This window comes from Wyeomyia smithii, chromosome 3, assembly GCF_029784165.1.
Source record: "Wyeomyia smithii strain HCP4-BCI-WySm-NY-G18 chromosome 3, ASM2978416v1, whole genome shotgun sequence".
Classification (NCBI taxonomy): domain Eukaryota; kingdom Metazoa; phylum Arthropoda; class Insecta; order Diptera; family Culicidae; genus Wyeomyia; species Wyeomyia smithii.
The window spans coordinates 217555866-217580705 of NC_073696.1; the positions used below are offsets into that span (position 1 = coordinate 217555866).

The 24840-nt window shown below is 36.4% G+C and overlaps 1 protein-coding gene across 2 annotated transcripts in view; it reads left to right on the forward strand.

Moving 5' to 3' along the window:
• Positions 1 to 24840, forward strand: part of LOC129732346 (uncharacterized) — a 273336-nt gene that overhangs the window by 160412 nt on the left and 88084 nt on the right. For both annotated transcript variants that reach the window (XR_008729244.1, XM_055693154.1), the window contains exon 6: positions 9194 to 10415. Coding sequence is in view for 1 of the 2 variants with exons in the window: in XM_055693154.1 (XP_055549129.1) it covers positions 9194 to 10415 (1222 nt within the window). In the remaining variant the exon portion in view is untranslated. The remainder of the gene's footprint in view (positions 1 to 9193; positions 10416 to 24840) is intronic.

The following is a 24840-nucleotide window of genomic DNA, read 5'->3' on the forward strand; positions in this document are numbered from 1 at the left end:
GAAACTACAAAACCAATTTGATCAATATCATTATCAGATGAGTGGGCTAGTTATGGGTTAACTGATGAATTATGATTAAACACGTGGTTTCAAAGTTTGCTTGCCCTATACGTTCCCATTTCATTTGATTATAATCGAACTTAAGCAAACGTTATGTATTGAATTGTTAATAAAACAACGAAAGTCTATTATCTCAAAGATTACATGACTTATTTGAACATAACTAGTGTCATACGAACGAGTCATCTCTCGAACTTACAAATAACAAACTTCATAACAATTTGATATGTGGCTCAAAAGGAAAAGACAGAAATTCAAAGACTAGTTAAAACTATACCTGCTTTTGTCGATATATGTGGCCTCAACATAAATTAAATGTGGTTTTGTACTATTTGAACGTTCCAAATTCATTAATTCCTTGCGATGTGTTTGAAGTCTGCAAATGCACGACGAATCGGCCATAGGATATGATCAAAGTCAAATAACAAATCGTTTGAAATGATTGGTTTCATCGAAATGACAACATCCTCGACGTTTGGCTTTTGTACATCGCCTTAATTCTGAATATATTTATATTGGGTGGTATTCGGCCATTTTCAGCAGATTTTCTGGCATCAATCTCGGAAATACCCAAATTGGGAGTTATTTAGTTATTTTGGTTGTTTTCCAGAAACTAAAAGTGGTCGTCTTTAAATTCAAAATGGTGTCCAGGGTCAATGTTTGATTTCTATGCATCATCTCGATTACGGAGATATCCATATTGAGTATTATTCGGTCATTTTCGACTGTTTTCTAGAAGTTGCCATTTAGCAATTCAAAATGGTGCCTGAGGTAAATTGTTAGCTCATTGCATCATTCTGGTTCCAGCCATACACAGATTGAATGGTATTTGGCTATTTTTGGCTGTTTTTCACAAACCGGAAGTCGCCATCTCGCCGGATTTCAAAATGGTATGTAAGATAATTTCTAGCCTCTGAGCGTCATTCTGATTCGATCATTTTCGGCTGTTTCCCAGGAACCGGAAGTCGCCAACCTAGAATCCAAAATGGGATGTGTGGTCGATTCCAGCTGCTGTGTATCATTCTAGATCCGGAGATACTCATGTCAGACGGAAATCGGCAATTTTTGGCTGTTTTTTAGAAACCGGAAGTCGCCGTTTTGGATTTCATAATGGCATTTGGAGACAATATCTGGATTTTGAACGTCAAACTGGTTAAAGAAAAACTCATATTGGATGGTATTTGGTCATTTTCAGCTGTTTTCAGAAACCGGAAGTCGCCATCTTAGAATTCAAAATGCTATCTGTGGTCGAGTTTAGCTCCTGTGTATCATTCTAGATCCGGATATTATTATATTGGGTGGAAATCGGCCATTTTTGGCTGTTTGCCAGAAACCGGAAGTTGCCATCTTAAAACCCAAAATGTTGCCTTAGGTCGTTTATGGAACATATTTGTTACCACTAGAAACAATCACCTGCCAAATATGGTTCTATTTAGTTAATTAGTTCGCAAGATGTGCAGAAATTCGTGCAGAAACAGGTGCTTCCAGAAGAGGGAGGGGCGTCGAACCATTATGGACATATTTGTTACCTCTAAAAATATTCACATACCAAATTTGGTTGTATTTTCTTGATTGGTTCTTGAGCTGTGCAAAATTTGTGTTTCATTTGAATGGAAAATTTTTTTTATTCTCGCTTATTTTCCGTCGGTCTAGTTCCGCCACTGTTGTGGCCAATCACCGACGCCCAGGGAGGCGACTCCACACCCAGGACCCTAACTCACGACCCGTTTATTAACGGACCGGCGCCAACGGCTTTACTTCCTCATGCGATGGAAGGCGTGATCCCAGAGATTTTTCGCCTCAGAAAATCTCCCGGTGTCGGCTAGGATTGAATCTAGACCAGTTGGGTTGGTTGTGAGTGGATCACGCCACCTCACAACCATCGACACCTATGTCGGCGGCGGGATTCGAACCCAGGCGTCGAGCGTGGTTGGCGGAGACGTTACCAACCACACTAGGCCCCCGCTCATGGACCCCTCCCTTTCAAAAGAGAGAGGGGTGTTTAAACATTATGGACATATATTTTACCACTAAAAACATTTCCCTGCTAAATTTGGTTCCATTTGTATGGAACCCCTCCCTTTTAGAAAAGGGAGGGGCGTCCAACTATTAGGGACATATCAGTTACCCCTAAAACATCCACATGCCAAATTCGGTTTCATTTGCTTGGCTTGTTCTTGAGTTGTGCAAAAATTTATGTTTCATTTGTATGGGACCCCTCCCTTCCAGAAGAGGGAGGGGTCTCAAACTATCATACGAACCTTTACCGACACCAAAAACCTCTACATACAAATTCTCACGTCGATCGGTTCGGTAGTTTCCGAGCCTATTTGGATCAGACAGACAGACAGACAGACAGACCGGACTGCATTTTTATATGTATAGATTACAACATCAATGTTTTAGAACCTAAAGAGTGAATATACATTTATTGAATTGAAGCATTCATGTAAATCTATTTCTACAAATAAAAGAGTGAATGAGAAAGGCTGGGTCTGACCGCTATGAGGATTAATTTAGGTTTTTGTGTTAAGAGATAATGGAATGGTTTGTTCAAAAGAGTTGTAGAAGATTCAAAAATATGTAACTTAGTTGTACAAATGAAAACTCGATCTCTTTTTGGTACAAAGTTATGAGTTATATTGTATGGAACTTACTTAAAAATTTGTTTTTTGTACTTAACTTTTGTAAGTTGCATTTTACACGAAAGTGTTGCTCGGAGGAATTGTTAGGGCACACAAAACACACATTTTTACCGAAGACTATATATCTCCAGGACCTTTTCTTACAAAGTTATATCATATTTTAGCTTATTTTTTCGATAACTTCAAGAACGTATAGGTTAAATAGGGGCAAGTGGTATCATGATGTCAATATTTCTCCTTGAAATTAAGCTGAAGTATCATAAACTTCTTCAGGTTCCATTTGTCCCAATCCACCCTTATCTCACAAAAGGTTTTCATATATCAAGAATACTAACTTTTTTGTGTTGAGAGATAGCGGAACGGATCATCCAGCTAAGTTTTAAAACGTGTAAAAAAATGAAACTTTGCCGAACAAACAAAATTTCTATCTTCATTGGGTACAGAGTTACAGAGTATTTTCTGTAAAAGTTACCTAAAAGTTAGGTTTTTGTACTTAACTTTTGTTAGTTACATTTTACAAGAAAACGTTGTTCTAAAGAATCATTTTGGCATACCAAACACACGTTTTTGTTGCAGGTCATACATCTCCAGGACTTTTCTTTACAAAGTTATAGCATATTTTAGCTTATTTAAAAATAAACTAAAATATGCTATAAATTTGTAAGGAAAAGTCCTGGAGCGGTATGACCTTCAACAAAAACGTGTGTTTTGTATGCCAAAATGCTTCTCTAGAACAACGTTTTCTTGTAAAATGTAACTAACAAAAGTTAAGTATAAAAAATTAAATTTTGAGTAACTTTCTTATAAAATACTCTGTAACCCTGTACCCAATGAAGATAGGAATTTTGTTTGTTCAGCAAATTTTCATATTTTTGCACGTTCTAAGACTTTGCCAATTAAATCATCCCTCTATCTTTTAAAACAAAAAAGTTAGTATTTTTGATATAAGAAAACCTACTGTTATTTGGTTATTTTCGGCTGTTTTCCAGACACCGGAAGTTGCCATGTTACAATTCAAAATGTTGTCTGAGGTCGATTTGTGGCTTCAGTGCGACATAACAATTCCGGAAATACAGTGATCACCCGATTAAATCTCACCCTGATGATTTTTGGCGTGATAAAATAGGGAAATTGATAAAATCGTGAAATTTTTAGAATTTTATTTTTTTTTATTGAAGATGTTAAATCAATAACTTAATACGTAAAATCAGCGATTTTAATTTTTTTTGGAAAATTTATCTGTACAAACATATGAAAAAAGGTGCGGTTGTTTTTTCATAAATCGATATATCTGAATAATGACAAAAGATAGAGAAAAGTTATCAAGAAATGAATTTGAGAAAACTGTCTGAGCTTTTATAAAAAATATTTAAAAAATTCAATTTGAGATCCTGTACTGAAAAAAAAATCAAAAACAAAAAGTGACTATAAAAAATCGATCATCACTATTTTTTTACTAAAATTTTACTAAATTTTACTAAACTACTTTACTATTTACTAAAACTTTTCCGAACAAACCTAAATAAATAAAAAACCTAAAAAAATAGCGATGTAAAGTTGCAAATAAATTACAATTAAGTTTTTTATTCGTTCATGTTTTTGTTTGAATTGGTAAAATGAATTACTTGCTTTTTTGTAGCACAGCACCATAAGTGAAATATTAGATGTTCTCACAACACTAAACTTTGCCGAATACAGTATGCTGATATATCTCACATATTGCAACCAGAAAAATCTTAAAATGTAAATAACGATTTTTAATGCCTTCTCATAGAAAACTTTATGTTGCTTGCAATATGTAAGAGATAGAAACATGATGTCTTCTGTAAAGTTTCTTGTTTTGAGATCACCTAATACTTTGCCTGAGACACCAAGCGTCTATCTTTATCTAATGAAAAAGTAAATGTTCTATCTCACTTTTAGGAGGATTGATCACCCAGCTTTTGACATCAAAAGATGCGTTTTCAAATATTTTGAAACTTCTCCGAACATATTTTACGGTTATAATAAACATTTGTATCACTATTCAATTATTCGCACGATAACATCCAGAACTACATCCAACTGCATCCAGAATGATACACAGAATTATGAAAAATATCTTAAATATTGAAGCGTAATAGAAAATCAGTTCACCCTGACATTTTTTTAATGAAATGTTTTATGATGATAAAATCGGGTGAGAAATGTGATAGAATCGGGGGCAGATAAAATCGGGGGCAGATATAATCGGGTGATTACTGTACTCATATTGGGTGGTATTTGATCATTTGCCATTGTTTTTCTGAAACCGGAAGTCGCCATCTTGGATTTCAAAATGGCATTAGGAGACAATTATGGCCTCTGAGCGTCAATCTGGTTGAAGAAACACTTATATTGGGTGTTGTCTGATTTGTGGCTTCAGTGCATAATAACAATTCCGGAAATACCCATTTTGGATATTGCCGCTGTTTTTTGAAAACCGGAAGTCGCCATCTTGGATTTCAAAATGGCATTTAGAGACAATTTCTGGCCCCTGCGCGTCATTTTGGCTCGAGAAACACTCATATTGGGTGTTATTTGGTCATTTTCGGCTGTTTTCCAGACGCCGGAAGTCGCCATCTTACAACTCAAAATGTTGTCTGAGGTCGATTTGTGGCTTCAGTCATAACAATTCCGGAAACACCCATATTGGGTGGTATTTGATCATTTGCCATTGTTTTTCAGAAACCGGAAGTCGCCATCTTGGATTTCAAAATGGCATTAGGGGACAGTTTTTGGCCTCTGAGCGTCATTCTGGTTAAAGAAACACTCATATTGGGTGGTATTTGGTCATTTTCGGCTGTTTTCCAGACGACGGAAGTCGCCATCCTACAATTCAAAATGTTGTCTGAGGTCGATTTGTGGCTTCAGGGCATCATAACGATTCCGGAAATACCCATATTGGGTGGTATTTGGTCATTTGCCGCTGTTTTTCAAAAACTGGAAGTCGCCATCTTGGATTTCGAAATGGTATTTCGAGACATGCCAGAAGAAGGAAGGGTGTCAAACCATTATGGATATGTTTGTTACTCCTTTAAAAAACACATGCCAAATTTGATTCCATTTGCTTGGTTAGTTTTTGAGATGTGCAGAAATTTGTGTTTCATTTGTATGGGACCCCTCCCTTCTAAAAGAGAGAGGGGTTCCAAAACCATCATAGGAACCTTTCTCGGCCCCTAAAACCCCTACATACAAATTTTCACGTCGATCGGTTTGGTAGTTTCCGAGCCTATATGGATCAGACAGACAGACAGACAGACAGACTGGACTGCATTTTCATAGGTATAGTTAGACTAATAGACTAATGTTCTAATGTACAGAGAATGCAAGAGACAGCGAGAGACAAATGCGTATATCTGGAATGGATGACGTCTTACTTTCGGATTGCTATAGAAATGGTTTTGTCTGCAGATATTTGCAGTAAAGTAGTAAATTAGTGCATTATTAGTGCAGTAAAGTAGTAAATTAGTGCATGATTTTAATGAAAATCGTCAATAACCAAAGAAATATGAGAGAATTGTATTGAATTGTTTGTCTCGTATAGCAAACAACATTGTAGAATATCGAAAAATTGTAAAAATTCTTTATAAAAATTTATAATAATAAAATTGATTTTAGTGGCAATCTATAGAAAACTCCACAAAAGTCCATTCAAATAGGCAAATAGAAGTATAGTGTTTTTGACAAAGTTGTTTCTAGTCAAATGTGCAATAATTTTACCAAACAAAAGGCAAATATTATGTTCAAAAATGAGAAATGTGAAGCGCGTTATTTAATTTTTGGTGGATCAATCACAAAGTAGCATTTTCTATAACATCCAGAATAATTAATGCAACAACTTTGCTGAAGACAATACGGCTCTAAAACCAATTGTTTGGGTCGAAATAATTTTGATCACGTTTTTGCAGCTTTAGAAACAGTGTGACACGCCTTGTTCAACTTTATGGTCGTCACTGTAGTAGACAGGATCTACCGCTCGAAACTCAGGTTCACCCGTCTTCGGCCACCGCACTTCCTGAATTACTTTTCTTTTCACTCTTCTCAGTAGAGATGCACCGAATGATAGAGCTGGGAAAAAGTTATTTTTGAAAATTACCGAAAATTCGGATGATCGAATAATGATTTGAACTCGATCTTGTCTAGGGTAATTTACTTTAATTCAAGAGTAATTTGGTTTTTAATTTTTCTCATTTAATTATCATGTTCTGTTGAATATTCGGCCGTCTGTTTGGCCGAATATTCGGCTGGACAGACGGCCGAATATTCAACGAAACATGATGATAAACGGAGAAAAATTAAAAATCAAATTATTCTTGACTTAAAGTGGATTACCCTCGACAAGCTCAAGTTAAAACCATTCTTCTGTAAACTAAAAATTCGGTACTTTCCAAAAAAACCTTTTCCCAGCCCTACTATTCGGTGCAACGCTACTTCTCAGTTTCCTGGTTAAGACACTCTTGCGTTTTGACTGAAGTTCTGATGTTCCAAGTACCGAGTTTCCATTCATTGTCTTTTTGGGTCGACACCGATTGCTCCAATTCGTATTCATTTCGGGATTGCTCGTAATAAATTACTTTCGGCATACTGCCTTGCTTAACCGCGATGCCGCTATCTTTGATGAAGCTGGTGAGACATCGCATTTCATAGTTCAGCCGTTCGCTTCGGATCAAACGCTGTTATACACCACCCAATATGGGAAAACAGACCCTTACGGAAACCCTTCTCAGCTCGCATACGATCAAAGCAACCACGGAGAGGTTTAGATAGGGACGTAGCTCGCAGCGGGCTTTGAATTGCACTTTCCAAAATTTGCTCTTCTCAACATATCATACCTAAAATGTCAAAAATATTCTTGAATTCTTGATTTGAAGCCTCATAGTTCGAACCTTTCTGATAGGTAATTTAGTTCATAAACCAAATGCATTTGACAGACACCAATGCACCATTGAAATTTTTGTTTTTCTCACCTGTATCGAAAGATAAGTTTTAACATCAGTTTTCATCATGTTATTACATTCATTTACAAAAATGATCAAATCATTATAAATTTTTATTCGTCTTTCGAAAAGTTAATGTCTCTAATAGTCCTTCGAAACTTTTAGGAAAACAATTAACGGAATCAAACGACAAAATTAGAGAAGAGATTTAAATAAAATTCTGGGATTTGAAGTGGCAAGATATTTTATGAAGTTATAAGAGCACACATTGAATGAGGTTTTCCGGAAAGGTATATTTTAAGCAAAATTTAATTAAAAAAAAATAAAGAAAGAAACATCAAGTGACGAGATAATTCAAAATTTAGGTTCTGCATTTCAATAAAATTGATTAAATAATATGACCTCTATTGACCAATTGCTTCGGTTCTTGTTTAAGTTGAATGTTTTTTCATTTTTTCAAAATCAACTATATTGTACAGTTTCAAAGACTTCGCAACATTAACAGACAAAGCGAATCAGAAAAATATTTATTCAAGCCTACATAGATTATTAGATTGTTCACAATTAAATTACTCTATGGCAAGAGGAAAACACCTTATCGCTGAGGCAATTCTCACCAGTTGATTGCCATGGCACAACGAACCGTACAGCCTTGATAGCTAATATTGATGCAAATTCAAAAGCAAAACGGCAAATTGTCCATGTTCTGTGCAAACTATATTGTGTCCAACCCGGCTGCATGCCAGAACGTTCGAGAAACATTTTTACTTCGCCGTAGCATCCTGTGAAGTGCCTGCCATCACGTCATAATCCCAATTAATGACAGGATCTGCAGCACGTCTTGCGTTGTTTGTCACGCAATTAGAATCGAAAACATTTGCATTCAGCTGGAAAACTGAATGGCGGTGCGCGAACTCGCTCCGTTGATCACCCGTAGGTTGGTCCCCCTTTGTTGTGCTCCGCTCGAGCGTATTTCCTTTCCACCATCCAACAAGGCGAAAGTGAAATAAATACTTTTCCGACCTCCGTACGCTCCAATGCTGCCGTTGTTTGGCAAGAAACTTTCCGCACTGTTCCACTGATTTGTCGATTGATGTAAATATTTCGATCCGAGCTGGATGTATATTGTTTATACAACGACACAAGAGAAATGCCAACAAATTTTCATCTATACAAAAACGCCGAGTTGTTTGATCTGCGGCGTTTCACATTAATTAGAAGTTCACCAGCCACCGTGGGTTGATGCCAAAGGAAGCAGAATAAGGTAATGTTGAAAGACGTCTTCATTTGACTTCGATGGTATCGCTATACTAGTGGAAACAGTAGCTGGGGATCATTGTGTGGTACGAATTTGATTACTTTTACTAATAACATTTTAACTACGTCACATCCTACTAGGTAATCGCATCGTGTTACGATGTTTGGTCATGCCGAATTAATATTTTTCAATGCTCCTCCATCGACAACAACAAACTAACGTATGAAATTCAAAATTACCAATTCGTCTTTTTCCCTTCCGCTCTCTTCCAGTGATAATCGTCTGCTCGTCCATCAACTCCCCGCAAACAATTAATGCAATCAATCAACTGCGGACCCTGCGGAAGACGAAGATTCTTCTGCTCGACACCGTCGGGACCATCTACGATAGCGACAACCGGCTCTACCGGGGCATCCTGCGGGACGGGACGCTCAGTGAAACGGAACTGGGTCGTAACCTGCTGGTGCTGACAATTCTCACCGAGCATTTCAAGCAGGTCCTGCTACGAGTACACGGCGTTGACCTGAGCGACTATCGGCACATCAACGAGCGCTTGTTGAAAATTCGACTAGATGGCAATGATGCCGAAGCCGAAGCGGATAATGATGAGGATGGCGCTTTCGAAAGCACTGCTTGGAATGGGAATCAAAGCAGCAGCGACAGCGATGAGTGGGTGGTATCACAGCCAAACCACCCACCGAATCGAGAACAGCATCATCACAGGGCGAAGCTTGAATATCTGCTAAATTCGACCAACCTGACCTCATCCGATTGCGATTTTCATTACCTTCTAACTGACGCTAATAGCTTGCATGATGAGCTGCAAAATTTAGCCTCAGACCGGCAGCGATGTCAAGCACTGCTTGACAGTTATTGTGATCTTGAAGATGTTGAAAACACAAATTATCTCAATTTATCCATGTGGAACAATAGTAGTGAGCTTATTACCAGCAGTTTAGTGGTATCGAATAACAGTGTAAACCTCGAGCGGAAAGTGAGAAAAGACAACCGCGACAGAGATATAGAGCGGTTTTGTTCGTTGTTAAATCTTAATCGAAACCAATTGGTGCTACGGGACAATCAAAACACAAACGTCGATCAAGCAGCGGGGGCTAGTAGCTTAACATTATCGAGCAAACGGTTGATTTTTAGTGAACATTTTTACCTCTACGACTATATCCTAGCAATACTGTCCGACCAAAGCGTTCAAGCGCGAACATTTCAGTTCGACTTCATAGTGTTTGATTTGAAGAATATCTCGAACCACCGGACCGAGATCGTGTGGCGACCGTTCCTGATACTTCGCCAGGACCAGCTGAACCGGCAGATGTTCAGCATGCATCCGGTTCAGCCCGGGTACAGCGATTGGATCATCGAAACGACGATCGAGTCGTTCTGGATCTGTGGGCTGCTTTGCTGGAGCGTAATCGCGATCACCATTTTTCTGATCGTTTCGATCGTTTTCGGAAGTGTGGTTTTCAGCATCGCTGTAAGGTAAGTTCTTTCTATGATTATGAATAATATGGTACATTTGGTTTTAACATTTTTGACATTTTTTACATGTTTGACATGTTTGACATGTTTGACATGTTTGACATTTTTGGCATTTTTGACATTTTTGACATTTTTGACATTTTTGACATTTTTGACATTTTTGACATTTTTGACATTTTTGACATTTTTGACATTTTTGACATTTTTGACATTTTTGACATTTTTGACGTTTTTGACATTTTTGACACTTTGACATTTTTGACATTTTTGACATTTTTGACATTTTTGACATTTTTGACATTTTTGACATTTTTGACATTTTTGACATTTTGACATATTTTACATTTTTGACATTTTTGAAATTTTTGACATTTTTGACATTTTGGACATTTATGACATTTTGGACATTTTTGACATTTTTGACAATTTAGACATTTTTGACATTTTTGACATTTTTGACATTTTTGTCATTTTTAGCATTTTTACCGAATTTGAAAAAAACGAACTGTTAAACATAGCGCATATGACAAGTATGCATGCCTGCTAAGAGAGTATATTGATTGTTTACAAGTGAACTTTTTCGAAACGAATCAGAAAGCAATAAATAACCGTGCGTCCACTTTAAAATTCAATGAGAGAGGACGCACTTGATACTTTGTATCAAGCTTTCGTGAAATATGTAATTCTTATCTTCTATATGCTCCAATACACAACTGAAGTTAAATTTATGTGCTTTACCTAGCTACTTAAATATCCTCGAACAAAATAAAACAGCTTTTTCGCTCTGTATCCGTCATAGCATTTCTACACAAATACTAACGCTCTAACAAACAACGATTTCGTTGGTTGCTATCTATCTAAATACCGTTGCTGTCGTTCCGACCGAGGCACACTCATCATCAGGATGGTGTAAATATAACAGCGCCCGTTTGCTTTAGAGTGCTAAGGCTAGAGCGAACATCACTTTGCCACTTTTGATATGTGCTGTGGTTAACTGCATCCAGAGCCTTATCGCACACCGTTCTATGCTTGTCGCCACCGAATAAATAGGATATTTTGGCAAGTGATTCTCCGTAGCAAGAACACTTTTGAGTTGAGTTTTTTAGTATTTCCCTTCCATGTGAAATTTTCAAGCCTTTGACGCAGTTGAAAAATAAGTCAACCATGTTGGACGTTAATTTAAAATCCACAGTGAAACAGAAAAATAATCATCCAACAAATAACAACGACGACAGATTTGAAATTACCCACCAATGAAATCTGACCGTCGAATTAAACGAACCGTAATGAAACAATCATACCTGTCGTCGTTCCTCTCGAATTGGGTCAACCATTCGTCACAAATATTCCATTAAAAACCTAATTAACAATCAAATGCTGAAGTCAATCATCCGTTGTAATTTAGTTGTAAATATGGAAAACTCACATCAGTCAACTGACTTTGCTTATATATTATGAGAAAAATCTACACAGAGTGACTCAATTGTCTGCCGCTTCCTGTCATATCTATGATTCCAACCTTTCACAAGCACGCCTTTCTTGTAACGGCAAGTGAAAGCTAGCAGTGAAGGGATGCTACCGTGAGAAATTCGTTCAGGAATTAACACGAGCTGGAGCACCGCAGCCACACTCGTTCGCCACACTCTTAGCAAATGGAACATCTATATTCCAGCTGCTAGCAGGCGTAAATGAAGAAAAGAAAACGTTGAAATGTTCTTACGCCTTTCCATTTCCCATCCGGCTGGGGCTGTTTCCGAGTAAAGCTAGTTAAGCTTCAAGTGACTGAGTGGTTGACAAGTGTTTTATTAGCTAGATATAATGTGATATTTGGCTTTCGGAGTAATAATTCATAAATCTGCAATATGACAGGAGATGTGCGCTGAGAGGCATGAAATAGGATAAACCCTCGGTACGATTGCTGTGCTTCATGTTCCTGTTTGTTTCTAGCAGAAGTAAAAATGAAATTGAGTCGATGTTTTAATATTTAAGCAAATATATTTAACAAGCTGTAGAAAACAGTGAATTTATAGCCGCGTTCTTTTAAGATAGGGATTTTTTAAGTGTTTTGTTCGAATTCAAGTTAGATTTTCAAACACCTGCAACAAATTTAAGTGTATGGTTAAGGTTTATCTATTTAAACCATCGCATTTATCCTAACAATATGATTACCATTAGTTCTAGCAGGAGAAACTGTTTGCTCGTGAGAAAAAAAATGATTAAGTTTGAAAAGTAGTAGAATACTTGCATGCTTTTGGGCTTAGGTTTCTTATAAATTGTCGAAAGCTTCCACAAAAAGATTAGAGTTTGTCTTCAGTTTTTCTTCCAGATTCGTTGGTATTGATGCTTGTGTACATTTTCAACGAATAGGCATTTGCGGATTTCCTCACATTATTAATGTTACAATTTGAAGCTTCTCAGACAGAATAATTATTTCTCCATTCAAATTTATATACCCTTCAATAAACAAGAAGGATTATTGAGTTCCATGAAATAATAACAAAGGCTTACAAACGAGATCAACATCATTATGCGCGAAAACATGCGTGCCCTGATATTAAATTTGAATAATTAATATAATACACAAAAGTACACGTCAAAATATTTATTTTCTCAACCTTTAACGATAGGACAAAATAGGCTGCTGGATTTGCTTGGAGCTGTCTTCATACAACATTGTGTTTATTTAATGATAGACTTGCTTACTGCACGCCATACAGACTTCACTCTATTTTATATGACATTCACATCTCACACAAAATCTCACAAAAAAATTGATTCACTAGTTTTTCTTTTGTGTTTTACACTCCAAAAAACGAAGGTACGGAATCAGATGATGGCCGGAGCAATGTCATTAAGATAAAATCATACAGGTGACAAATCGTTATCCCTTTTAGATAATCGTGTGCTTGTTTTCACAGTTTAATTTACTTTCCAGTAAAAGTTGCATATATGAATGACCTTAAGCCCATCTGATAGATAGTATAAGCCTGACATAGTTTTACAATGGTTTTTTAGCACTAGCGCTGTACTAATTGATTTTTCTACTGCCCCAAACTAACATTATAAACAAAACCTACTCTTGAAATAAAATTCTATTAGGATAAAAAGAGACAATGTTTTCACATTGAGACAAAAAGAGAGACGATGTTTTCTGAACACCTGGCAAAACTATTCACTCAGGTTAATATATTGCAAAACCTGCCGGAGCAGTCCGAAATGTATTTTATTTTAGTTCAATGTCGGACCTAAAGTATGTGACTAAAACGTAAGATTCAAATCCCGTCACGACTTTTTGTGCCTTTCAACATTCCTCCTGAAACCAGTTTTGTCAATACCGATAATCACTTTTAAATATAATTCCAGCATGTTTGAATTGGAGATTTAGTACTGAGCAATGAAATGTTCCGATTTTATTATATGTTTTTAATTTGCTATTTTTAAGATTAAGCAAACATTGATTAATGGGTATAATCATGAAGAAATGGAAAAAAAATTAAATTGTCTAATGTTAGGAAAAAAATAAAACCCGAACGGTTTATTTAAAGGGTACAACGTTTTCAGCAAAGTTGTGGACGGTAATTTTGTCCTTCTAGAAAAAGTAAAAACTGTGAGATAAAGAAAATCTACAGAAAAGAAACATGATAATATAATTAAATGTTAAATACAGTGCTTTTTCGATTTTATCCCGGCGAAAAAAAAAATTCACCGGGATTTGTCGAAACCGTGAATTTAGCGAAATGATAAAAATTGGGTTTTTTGTGTTGTATTCAATTGAAATTTATAATATTATGAGTAAATTGCAACATCTATATGATTTGTGCTGCCCATTTTTTAGCATAGTTAGGAGAGTCTTATTCTTAACAATATCAATATCGCACGCTTAGCCTTGGGGCTAATAGTGGTCTCGATCAACTAGATTAGTTGAGAGAATTCGTTATCGATATTGTTTTTGGCACAATTTGCATGTGTAGGATAAGTACAACGATACACCGTGCCCCAGTGCTGAGTCGAGAAAATTTCCAGCTCGAAAAGATCCTCGACTCGATCGGGAATCGAACCCGATATCACAACCGTGTGGGAGAGCTAGCCGACCGACATCGCTAACCACAGAACCACGGGGAGTCTAATTCTTGTTTATGTGAAATTGTGGAACCGCTAGATTTTATAATTTTTGAATCCACGTTTTCGAACTTCAAACTGTAGAGCTATTTGAGTTGTTTACAGTTCTTCTTTCTCAACAGCTCGAATAATACGTAAATTTTGCTCCAAAGTCAATGAAATACGTATTTCACGGTTCAATTATCTCAAAATTATGACACAAATCAATTGTAACAGGTATGACACTAGGCTGCCCCATAAAATTGGTCAAATAACTTAAGGTTATGAAACTATACACATGCACAAGTAAAAACGATGCTTCAAAAACACTTTGTACAACTGGAAGTACATTATACTTGATTTAGATTTTTCTTTTGAAAAGTGTGATAAAAACGAAAAAAATGCGTGAGAAAAACCGAGCGTAAATCTGGTGAGTAGCGCTAAAAACGACTGTTGATAAAATCGAAAAAGCACTGTATCCCGAAAAATAACTAAATTTGACCGAAACTTCACACTATAGGCTAACCAATAACAGTTCCCTGAACTTCCTGAGCCTGTTGAACTTTTTAACAAAAATATTACTTATAATTTTGCCGAAGACACCATACCGATCAAACCGCTTAGTCCCGGTTTTTGTGCTGACATAAATCAAAATAACGTCGAAAACAAAACTAGTTTTGTAGAAACTTAAAAGGTAAGAGGTGAACGTCTAACAACCTATTGAAATTTTTCAATGTGTTGTAGCTTCAGTTTTTCTAAATATCTTGACTTTCGCTGCACCTTTCAATATTTCAAACAAATTAACTTATTTATGCTCTTTTATCAAATCCAAATAAAACATAGGAAGAGAGAACTAAAAATTAAGGAAAGAAGTTCGGTAAGCAATTGCAAGCTAAATTATTTAGAAAATGCAAAAGTCTGAAACTTACCTTTACTTTACTTTACTTTACTTTACTTTACTTTACTTTACTTCACTTTACTTTACTTTACTTTACTTTACTTTACTTTACTTTACTTTACTTTACTTTACTTTACTTTACTTTACTTTACTTTACTTTACTTTACTTTACTTTACTTTACTTTACCTTACTTTACTTTACTTTACTATACTTTACTTTACTTTACTTTACTTTACTTTACTTTACTTTACTTTACTTTACTTTACTTTACTTTACTTTACTTTACTTTACTTTACTTTACTTTACTTTACTTTACTTTACTTTATTTTACTTTACTTTACTTTACTTTACTTTACTTTACTTTACTTTACTTTACTTTACTTTACTTTACTTTACTTTACTTTACTTTACTTTACTTTACTTTACTTTACTTTACTTTACTTTACTTTACTTTACTTTACTATACTTTACTTTACTTTACTTTACTTTACTTTACTTTACTTTACTTTACTTTACTTTACTTTACTTTACTTTACTTTACTTTACTTTACTTTACTTTACTTTACTTTACTTTACTTTACTTTACTTTACTTTACTTTACTTTACTTTACTTTACTTTACTTTACTTTACTTTACTTTACTTTACTTTACTTTACTTTACTTTACTTTACTCTACTTTACTTTACTTTACTTTACTTTACTTTACTTTACTTTACTTTACTTTACTTTACTTTACTTTACTTTACTTTACTTTACTTTACTTTACTTTACTTTACTTTACTTTACTTTACTTTACTTTACTTTACTTTACTTTACTTTACTTTACTTTACTTTACTTTACTTTACTTTACTTTACTTTACTTTACTTTACTTTACTTTACTTTACTTTACTTTACTTTACTTTACTTTACTTTACTTTACTTTACTTTACTTTACTTTACTTTACTTTACTTTACTTTACTTTACTTTACTTTACTTTACTTTACTTTACTTTACTTTACTCTACTTTACTTTACTTTACTTTACTTTACTTTACTTTACTTTACTTTACTTTACTTTACTTTACTTTACTTTACTTTACTTTACTTTACTTTACTTTACTTTACTTTACTTTACTTTACTTTACTTTACTTTACTTTACTTTACTTTACTTTACTTTACTTTACTCTACTTTACTTTACTTTACTTTACTTTACTTTACTTTACTTTACTTTACTTTACTTTACTTTACTTTACTTTACTTTACTTTACTTTACTTTACTTTACTTTACTTTACTTTACTTTACTTTACTTTACTTTACTTTACTTTACTTTACTTTACTTTACTTTACTTTACTTTACTTTACTTTACTTTACTTTACTTTACTTTACTTTACTTTACTTTACTTTACTTTACTTTACTTTACTTTACTTTACTTTACTTTACTTTACTTTACTTTACTTTACTTTACTTTACTTTACTTTACTTTACTTTACTTTACTTTACTTTACTTTACTTTACTTTACTTTACTTTACTTTACTTTACTTTACTTTACTTTACTTTACTTTACTTTACTTTACTTTACTTTACTTTACTTTACTTTACTTTACTTTACTTTACTTTACTTTACTTTACTTTACTTTACTTTACTTTACTTTACTTTACTTTACTTTACTTTACTTTACTTTACTTTACTTTACTTTACTTTACTTTACTTTACTTTACTTTACTTTACTTTATTTTACTTTACTTTACTTTACTTTACTTTACTTTACTTTACTTTACTTTACTTTACTTTACTTTACTTTACTTTACTTTACTTTACTTTACTTTACTTTACTTTACTTTACTTTACTTTACTTTACTTTACTTTACTTTACTTTACTTTACTTTACTTTACTTACCTTACTTTACTTTACTTTACCTTACCTTACTTTACTTTACTATACTTTATGATGGAGTTCTGTCTGTCTGTCCTGTCTGTCTGGCCTGTCTGTCTGTCCTGTCTGTCTGTCCTGTCTGTCTGTCTGTCTGTCTGTCTGTCTGTCTGTCTGTCTGTTTTTGGGGCCGTGGGAAGTTCCTATGATAGTTTGATACTCCTCCCTCCTCTAGAGGGGAGGACTTCCATACAAACGAAATCCAAATATCTGTTTAACTCGACATTTTATCAAGCAAATGGAACCAAATTTGACGTGTGGCTGTTTTCGGGGACAGGATATGTTGCCATGATGATATGTCACCCCTCCCAACTTTGGAAGAGGGGGAGTCTATACAATAGCTACATTAATTAAGAACTTATCAAGCGAATGGAACCAAATTGGACATGTGGAGGTTTCTGGAAAACAACCCAAAATGGCCGAATACTATTCAGTATCTGTATTTCCGGAATCCCTCTGGAACATAGCACAAAACAAACGAATAACAGCAAATACGGGTAATTCCTTAATAGGTGTGAAGCAACAAAATAACGGCTTTTGATGCCCAGAAACCAAAAATTAACTCTAGATGCCATTCTGAATCTTTTCAGGGTCATCATATTATTTTTAGAGAGTTATTTTATTAGTGCTAGATAAAAGTTATTTACATAAACATATTAATACAAAATAGTCTAACATGATAATTAGGTCTGTCAAAAAATTATTGAAAAGTAGAAGTCTATTTCGAACTAATCATTTGAGATCACTCTTTTATGTGGCTCTATGTTAACCTCGCGGTCATGGCTTTATACACAACCCTTTTCTGATTATACGATTTATACTTATAAACAACAAGAATTGTTTGATTGGGAATAGAGAACCAGAAAACTCTCTTTTAGATATTAATTGAAGGGCCCTTTGAATAAATAGTTCACTTGTCAGGGATATGTGATTATTTGAGCTATTTGATTTGGCTTTTTTATCTGAGTTTGAACACATCCACTTTCCGATTCGTCATGCAAATACAAACTAAACGCAAGATCAATCTTTGGAAGCTTGTGTGATCAATTTAGAATATTTCAAATTAATTGAATAAAGAACGAAAATGGCGGAACGAAGATTGCCGGGTCAGCTAGTTATCTATAAAAAGTCAGAGCAAATACTAACTTTGCAAAAATTATCATTTTTTCAAATTTGAACCATGTAAAAAGATGTCACTTTTGCTATTTGATTCGAAATTTAATTATTAGTTCTAATTCCCGTATCCCTGACATCACGCTCGGAAGAACAGACAAAAACAATAAAGTTTCTTAATCGGCTCTGATAGTTCATTTTAATTATTCTAAACCACACACAAAACAAATAATTATATTTTTAGTCTTGAACGAAGCATGTTAATAACTTTAAAACAATGACAATATCTTTTAGCATTCTCAACTTCAACTGCAAATCGATTAGAACACTCGTTAAATGTTCAAGAGAATATCTCCGGCTACAAAGCAAAGATGTACTGCATAATTGAAAAACAAAAACTTTTTCTGTTATTCCGTGCCGCTACTTATTCTGCCATTCATTTATCATGACGGAAATGACGCTCCTATCCAACTCTATCTAACATGGATTAGTATTATTTCTGTGCATCTGCTACATTATGCTCAAGATAAAAGTTAAAAGCTGGAGTCAATATTGTTTTGGATTTAAAAGCAGTTGTGACAAATCCGTGGGCATATTTTTGTGACAATCACCAGCTTCGAACAAAAGAAGCAACAAAATTGTCTCTAGTAGTTGATGATTAAAAAAATAATTCAAATACTGTTTTCGGTCAAGATTTGCTTCCCATATTAACGATGATACACATATACTATCAGACATAGTTATAAAGTTGTACCGGAAAACTATTCCGAATCACAAATCTCCGGCACAAACCAGCTGTCGCCTCATGGAAATTCAAGACAGCTCCCCAATTAAAATTCTTTACTATATGCCGTGCTGTGGAAAATTTATGCCAACGAAACCCGATGTGACCATAATACCATGAATTTTCGTTAATGCTTACGGTAATCAAGTTACGTTAAGTGTGTGGCACGCAAAGCGGTTCCGGTGGCTTGCCAAACCACATTTAGGAACGGTACGTGCCTCACCGCCGGGAAGGGAATTATGTACTGTTTATCATCGCTGGTAATCCATCGTCTAATCGAAACTTTCCCCTCGTTTAAGCATATCCGGCCATCGCAAAGTTTGTAAACCCGGCCGGGGCCTCTGGAGAGCAGAACTGCCTTGCGGAAGGACCATGAAATACCACATCATTATCCGTCTTGATTTAGGTTAAGGAACTTTATTCAATCATTTGGATAGATAGCTGGCAATTTGAAACTGTGCATAACTCGGAACCGAAACGGCAACAAGTTTGCTGCCTTTTCACGAACTTCATTCATCTTCACTCTTTTATGCTTAAATTATGGTCTTTTCGCAAGATTTATTACTGTACCAAAACCTCAAAAAAAGATTTACTTTCACTACAGGAAATAAAATAAATGCTGGAAATAATATCAAACTAGTAAACAGAACCTCCGGCACTAACACTTTAAAAACCTAATAAAACTCTTAACCCGCTCCAAGTAACATTACAATGAGCACGGAGACGCTCAATTGCTGGGAAACTAATTTTCCAACAATCTAATGAACTTTGTGCTGCTCCCGACTTCACATTCCCGTCGCTTGTGAACTGTTTGAAATAATGTCCGGCAACGGCCGGCTGGCATCCAGCACTCGGAGAGAAGAAGTTTCTCAACTTTCCTGGTTCACGGAAAACACCGGTTTAAGTTGGTACAAGTTTACGTCGGACAAAAATCAATTTCCGCAACAATTCCTCCATAATATGGAAAGGTTTACGAAAAAGTTTTCGATACTCTGAATAGGAAGCGAATTTCGAAAGTTTAATATAGCATCACCCAGGACAACACTTAAGCTCACGCTACATCGGAAGAATGCACTTTGATAGTCGTCATTGAAAACTTGGCAGTGGAGCATTTGTCCTACCTTCTCGTGTAGCAAATAAATCTGCGGCAAGAATACAATTGGAAAGTTTCATTAAAGCGTGAATAGAGGAAGTGAAAACAACGTCGTATGTCCTAGTTAGAGGGATACTATTGATTTATGTCTTTATAATGTTTTTTCTCCACATTTGGATGAGACTTTATCTCTACCAACGGCGGAACGGAAGGGTGAAGAGTATGTGAAAACTCATTAATTAGATTTTTTTTTGCGAAACTTGAGAAAAATATTGACTGACCCAGTTTAATTTTCATAATGGAGTCGAGTGCTGAGCGATGGATAATGATGATAAACTTGTGACGTAATTGTCAAAACAATTTTTTTTCTCCCAGGCTGCTCCAACCAAATTATAACTATTTCAAAGTTTTTTTTTATGTTTATAACCCAGGCAATTGATGTAACCTTGAAGATAAAAAATAACGTGTGGGAACATTATACCTTAGAGCGGTTTTCCAAATAAAATATTAACAGTTGAAAAGGTAAAAAGTTAAAGAGTTACAAAGTGAAGAAAAATAAAAAGTTCATAGTCTTTTCGGCAGCCGAGTAGGAAAGTCGTTTTTCTTGAGTGCTCTGTGGATTACCGAAATTAATATCTCGCTTCTTTCTAGCGTTCGCGGGTGCAGTGGTGTTGTGTGGCGTGCGAATACGCGTCGTTATTGGTGGGGGAGCCCCGACTACCGAACAGCGCCAGTGGTAGTGGTGCTAATCGGCGCGATTGCTGCGTTCGCGTGTGAAGGTAGTGAGTCGTGCTTGTTTTGGCGCGAGTGCTGAAAGGCGTGCTGATCCAGCATCAGCGAAGGTCGATTCCCGCAGTAGAGAAGTACGGAGCTGTGGTAGTGGTTAGTTGGCGCGTGTGCTGTGGAACCCCGACGGGGGGAAAGCGGACGGCATCGCCGCTCTGCAGTTGAGGAGTTAGCGCAGGCAGTGCTGCTGATTCACATACATTTTAAGATAAGTGACAAAACCTTTACTTTTTTGCCTTCTTTATTCTCGTATATACATAAATATAATTTAAATATTCTGATTTCGCATTTCCTCTCCTTTATTATATATAGCCATTCTTCTTAGTTTTGAATATATAAATATTGCCATATATTTCATATATTAGTTATTAGCGGCATATAGTTCACAACCGCTATGGCGGTTGGTGGACCTCTCATTTTGCTCAGAAGGTGACGAGTCCGCAAAGGATTTTTTCTGACATTCCGAATAATGGAAACAACGCTTTTTTTGACGTCGTTAAAAAGCGTAAAAGACCCCGTAAAACTGACCCAATTGCCCCATCCACTAATGACGGGGCAACTCGGGTTAAAATGTACCAGGTGAACCAACCTGGTCTTCGTTGGATCGTGTATTTTCGACCCATGTGCAAATCTCTGAAGGAAAAATACTCGAGCTTGACCGAAGTTTACAAGGTCAAAGCTGATAGACTGAAGGCATCATTTTCGGATCCCCGACAAGCGAACGATGTCGTCCTGGACCCGAATTTTAACATCGAATACCGTGTTTATATACCGGCACGCGTAGTTGAAATTGAGGGTGTTATCACCGAACCGGATCTTACCGAGAAGGACGTGATGGAAGGTGGGGGATGCTTTAAAAATCCCTCTCTCCCAAAAATAAAAATTCTGGAATGCAGAAAAATGTATTCCAAGTATAATACGGGAAAATACTCCCCGAATGACTCGTTCCGAGTCACTTTCTAGGGAAAAGTGCTTCCGGATTATGTCGAACTTCACAAGCTTCGAATCCCAGTAAGACTTTTCATACCGAAAGTTATGACATGCACGAATTGTTTGCAGTTAGGGCACACAAAAACCTACTGCAACAATAAATCAAAATGCTCCAAGTGTGGTGAAAACCCCAGTCTAGTCCCGTTCCCCTCCGTCTACACCCAACAAAACGACAAGAACACGTTTGAACCTTAAGCACAAAACCAGCAACCAGACCCCGCACAATAGAACCAGGACCCAAGGACTACGAGCCTCTGTCCCAACTCACGACATCGTGGCTCAGCAGAACGAATCCATACATGCCATTCGACGATTATCAGACGACCATTGAACAACAAAACACTGATTGGAAATCCCATGCTAGTTTTAAGTTAGACTTAATTTCAGCTCGTAGTCGGCAGCGAGGATAAAAAATTTGCTTTAGTTTTTAAGTCATCAGATATAATTGGCGCCGTTAAACATTAAATTGTATTTGTGCCGTGTCAAATAAATGTTATGTGAAGAAAAAAAGTGTGGTGAAATCTCTGAGATTAACCACACTTGCGGCGATCAACAGGCAAGATGCTGTCTCTGTGGTGGTGACCCACATGAAGTTGAAGCGTGCCCAAAATACAAATTACGTTCAGACGCGTTGAAGAAATCTACGAAACAACGCTGTAAGCAGTCATTTGCACAAATGGTGAAGACTGCCTTACAGCAACAGGAAAATCCGTATTCCAGCTTGGAAACGGATGATTCCAATGATGACGAAGAGGTTTATCAACCTCTTCCGTCAAGTGGGGCCGTGCGGAAACGACCAAGCGTATCTTCCCCCAAACTTCCCAGAAAGGAGCAGAAGAAAACGCATACAGACACCCCAAGAGGTCAACCTTTTAAGCAAAATATTGCTAAGACGTCACCTCCAGGATTCAAACTTAATCCTGAGGGCAACACTTTTGATAAAGAGTTCCCTAAACTACCGGGAAAGAAATCTGCTCCCGCCAATAAACAGTCTCCGGAATCTGAAATACCGTCTACTGATGGACGCATTTCATTTAAAAGGATAGTTGAATGGATATTTACCACTTTTGGTTTATCCGATACTCTTAAAAGTATGATTTCGGCTTGGCTTCCAACAATTTGCATGTTGGGTAAGCAACTAAGCACCAAATGGCCCCTCCTCGCGTTCGTATCCTTCGATGTCTAAATCAGACAACAGAAGTGACGATTCGACAACAAGGATCATACAATGGAACTGTAGAAGCTTGATTCCCAAACTAGATATATTTAAACTCCTGCTTCACGATAGCAAATGCGATATTTTCGCGCTATCTGAAACATGGTTATCAACGGATACGACAGTAGCCGTTCATGATTTAAATTTAATTCGTTTAGACCGAGGAAACTCTTATGGCGGAGTCCTTCTTGGTATCAAAATATGCTATCCATTCTTCCAAATTCCTCTCCCAACAATTGATGGCATAGAAATTGTTGCTTGCCATATAACAAGCTGGTGAGAGCCTTACGGTCGCATCAGTCTACATTCCACCTAGAGCTATTATTAACCGGTTGCAGCTGACACAAATAACGGAACTGCTGCCGACTCCACGTTTATCCTGGGAGATTTCAATTCTCACGGTATGGCGTGGGGAGCACCTGGAGATGATAACCGGGCTATTCTTATTGAAAGCTTACTAGACGAGTTCGATATGACCCTATTGAACATACCTGGGTTAGCTACAAGAATAGCAAGGCCTCCAGTACGTGAGAGCACTTTAGACTTATCTATGTGTTCCTCCTCAATAGCTTTGGATTGTAAATGGGAGATTATTCAAGATCCCCATGGTAGTGATCATTTGCCAATAAGTATTTCGATTATGAGCAGGCTCCAGTCTGTTACCACAGTAAAAGTAGAGTATGATCTCACCCGGAATATTGATTGGGAAAAATTCTCGAACATGATATCTCAGGAGCTCGAAACAACCGACGAGCTTTCTCCATCAGACGAATACAACTTTCTTGCAACATTAGTTTTAGATAGCGCGTTGCAATCTCAGGCGAGGCCCGCCCCTGAGAACAAGTTGAAAATTCGTCCTAACAAACAATGGTGGGACAAAGAATGCACCGAAATGAAAAAAACTCTGAAAAGAGCATACCTAGCATTCAGGAAAGATCACTCCATTCAACTTTTTGATCAGTTTAAAGAGCTGGAACTGAAACAGGCTAAACTGCACAAACTGAAAAAAAGATCGTACTGGCAAAATTTCATAAGCACGTTACCCAGAGATGCTTCTATGAGCTATCTCTGGAATACGGCTCGGAAAATGCGCATTAGGTCAGACAACAATGAGGCTAATGAATATTCTGAACGTTGGATCTATGATTTCGCGAAAAAGGTATGTCCAGATGCTGTCCCACCACAGCAGAAATTCAGCGACACAACGGCGATCGAAGAACCAGAATTTTCAATGCTGGAATTTTCAATTCCCCTCGCGTCTTGTAAGAACAAGGCTCCAGGACCGGACAGGATCAAATTTAATTTGATGAAAAACCTGCCGGACTCGGCCAAGATACGATTTCTTAAACTGTTTAATAAGCTTATCAGGAACAATGTGATCCCAAAAGCTTGGAGACAGGTTAAGATTATCGCAATCAAAAAGCCAGATAAACCTGCCGCAGATCACCGCTCGTACAGGCCGATTGCGATGCTCTCATGCATACCCAAATTGCTTGAAAAAATGATCCTGCGCAGACTTGACAACTGG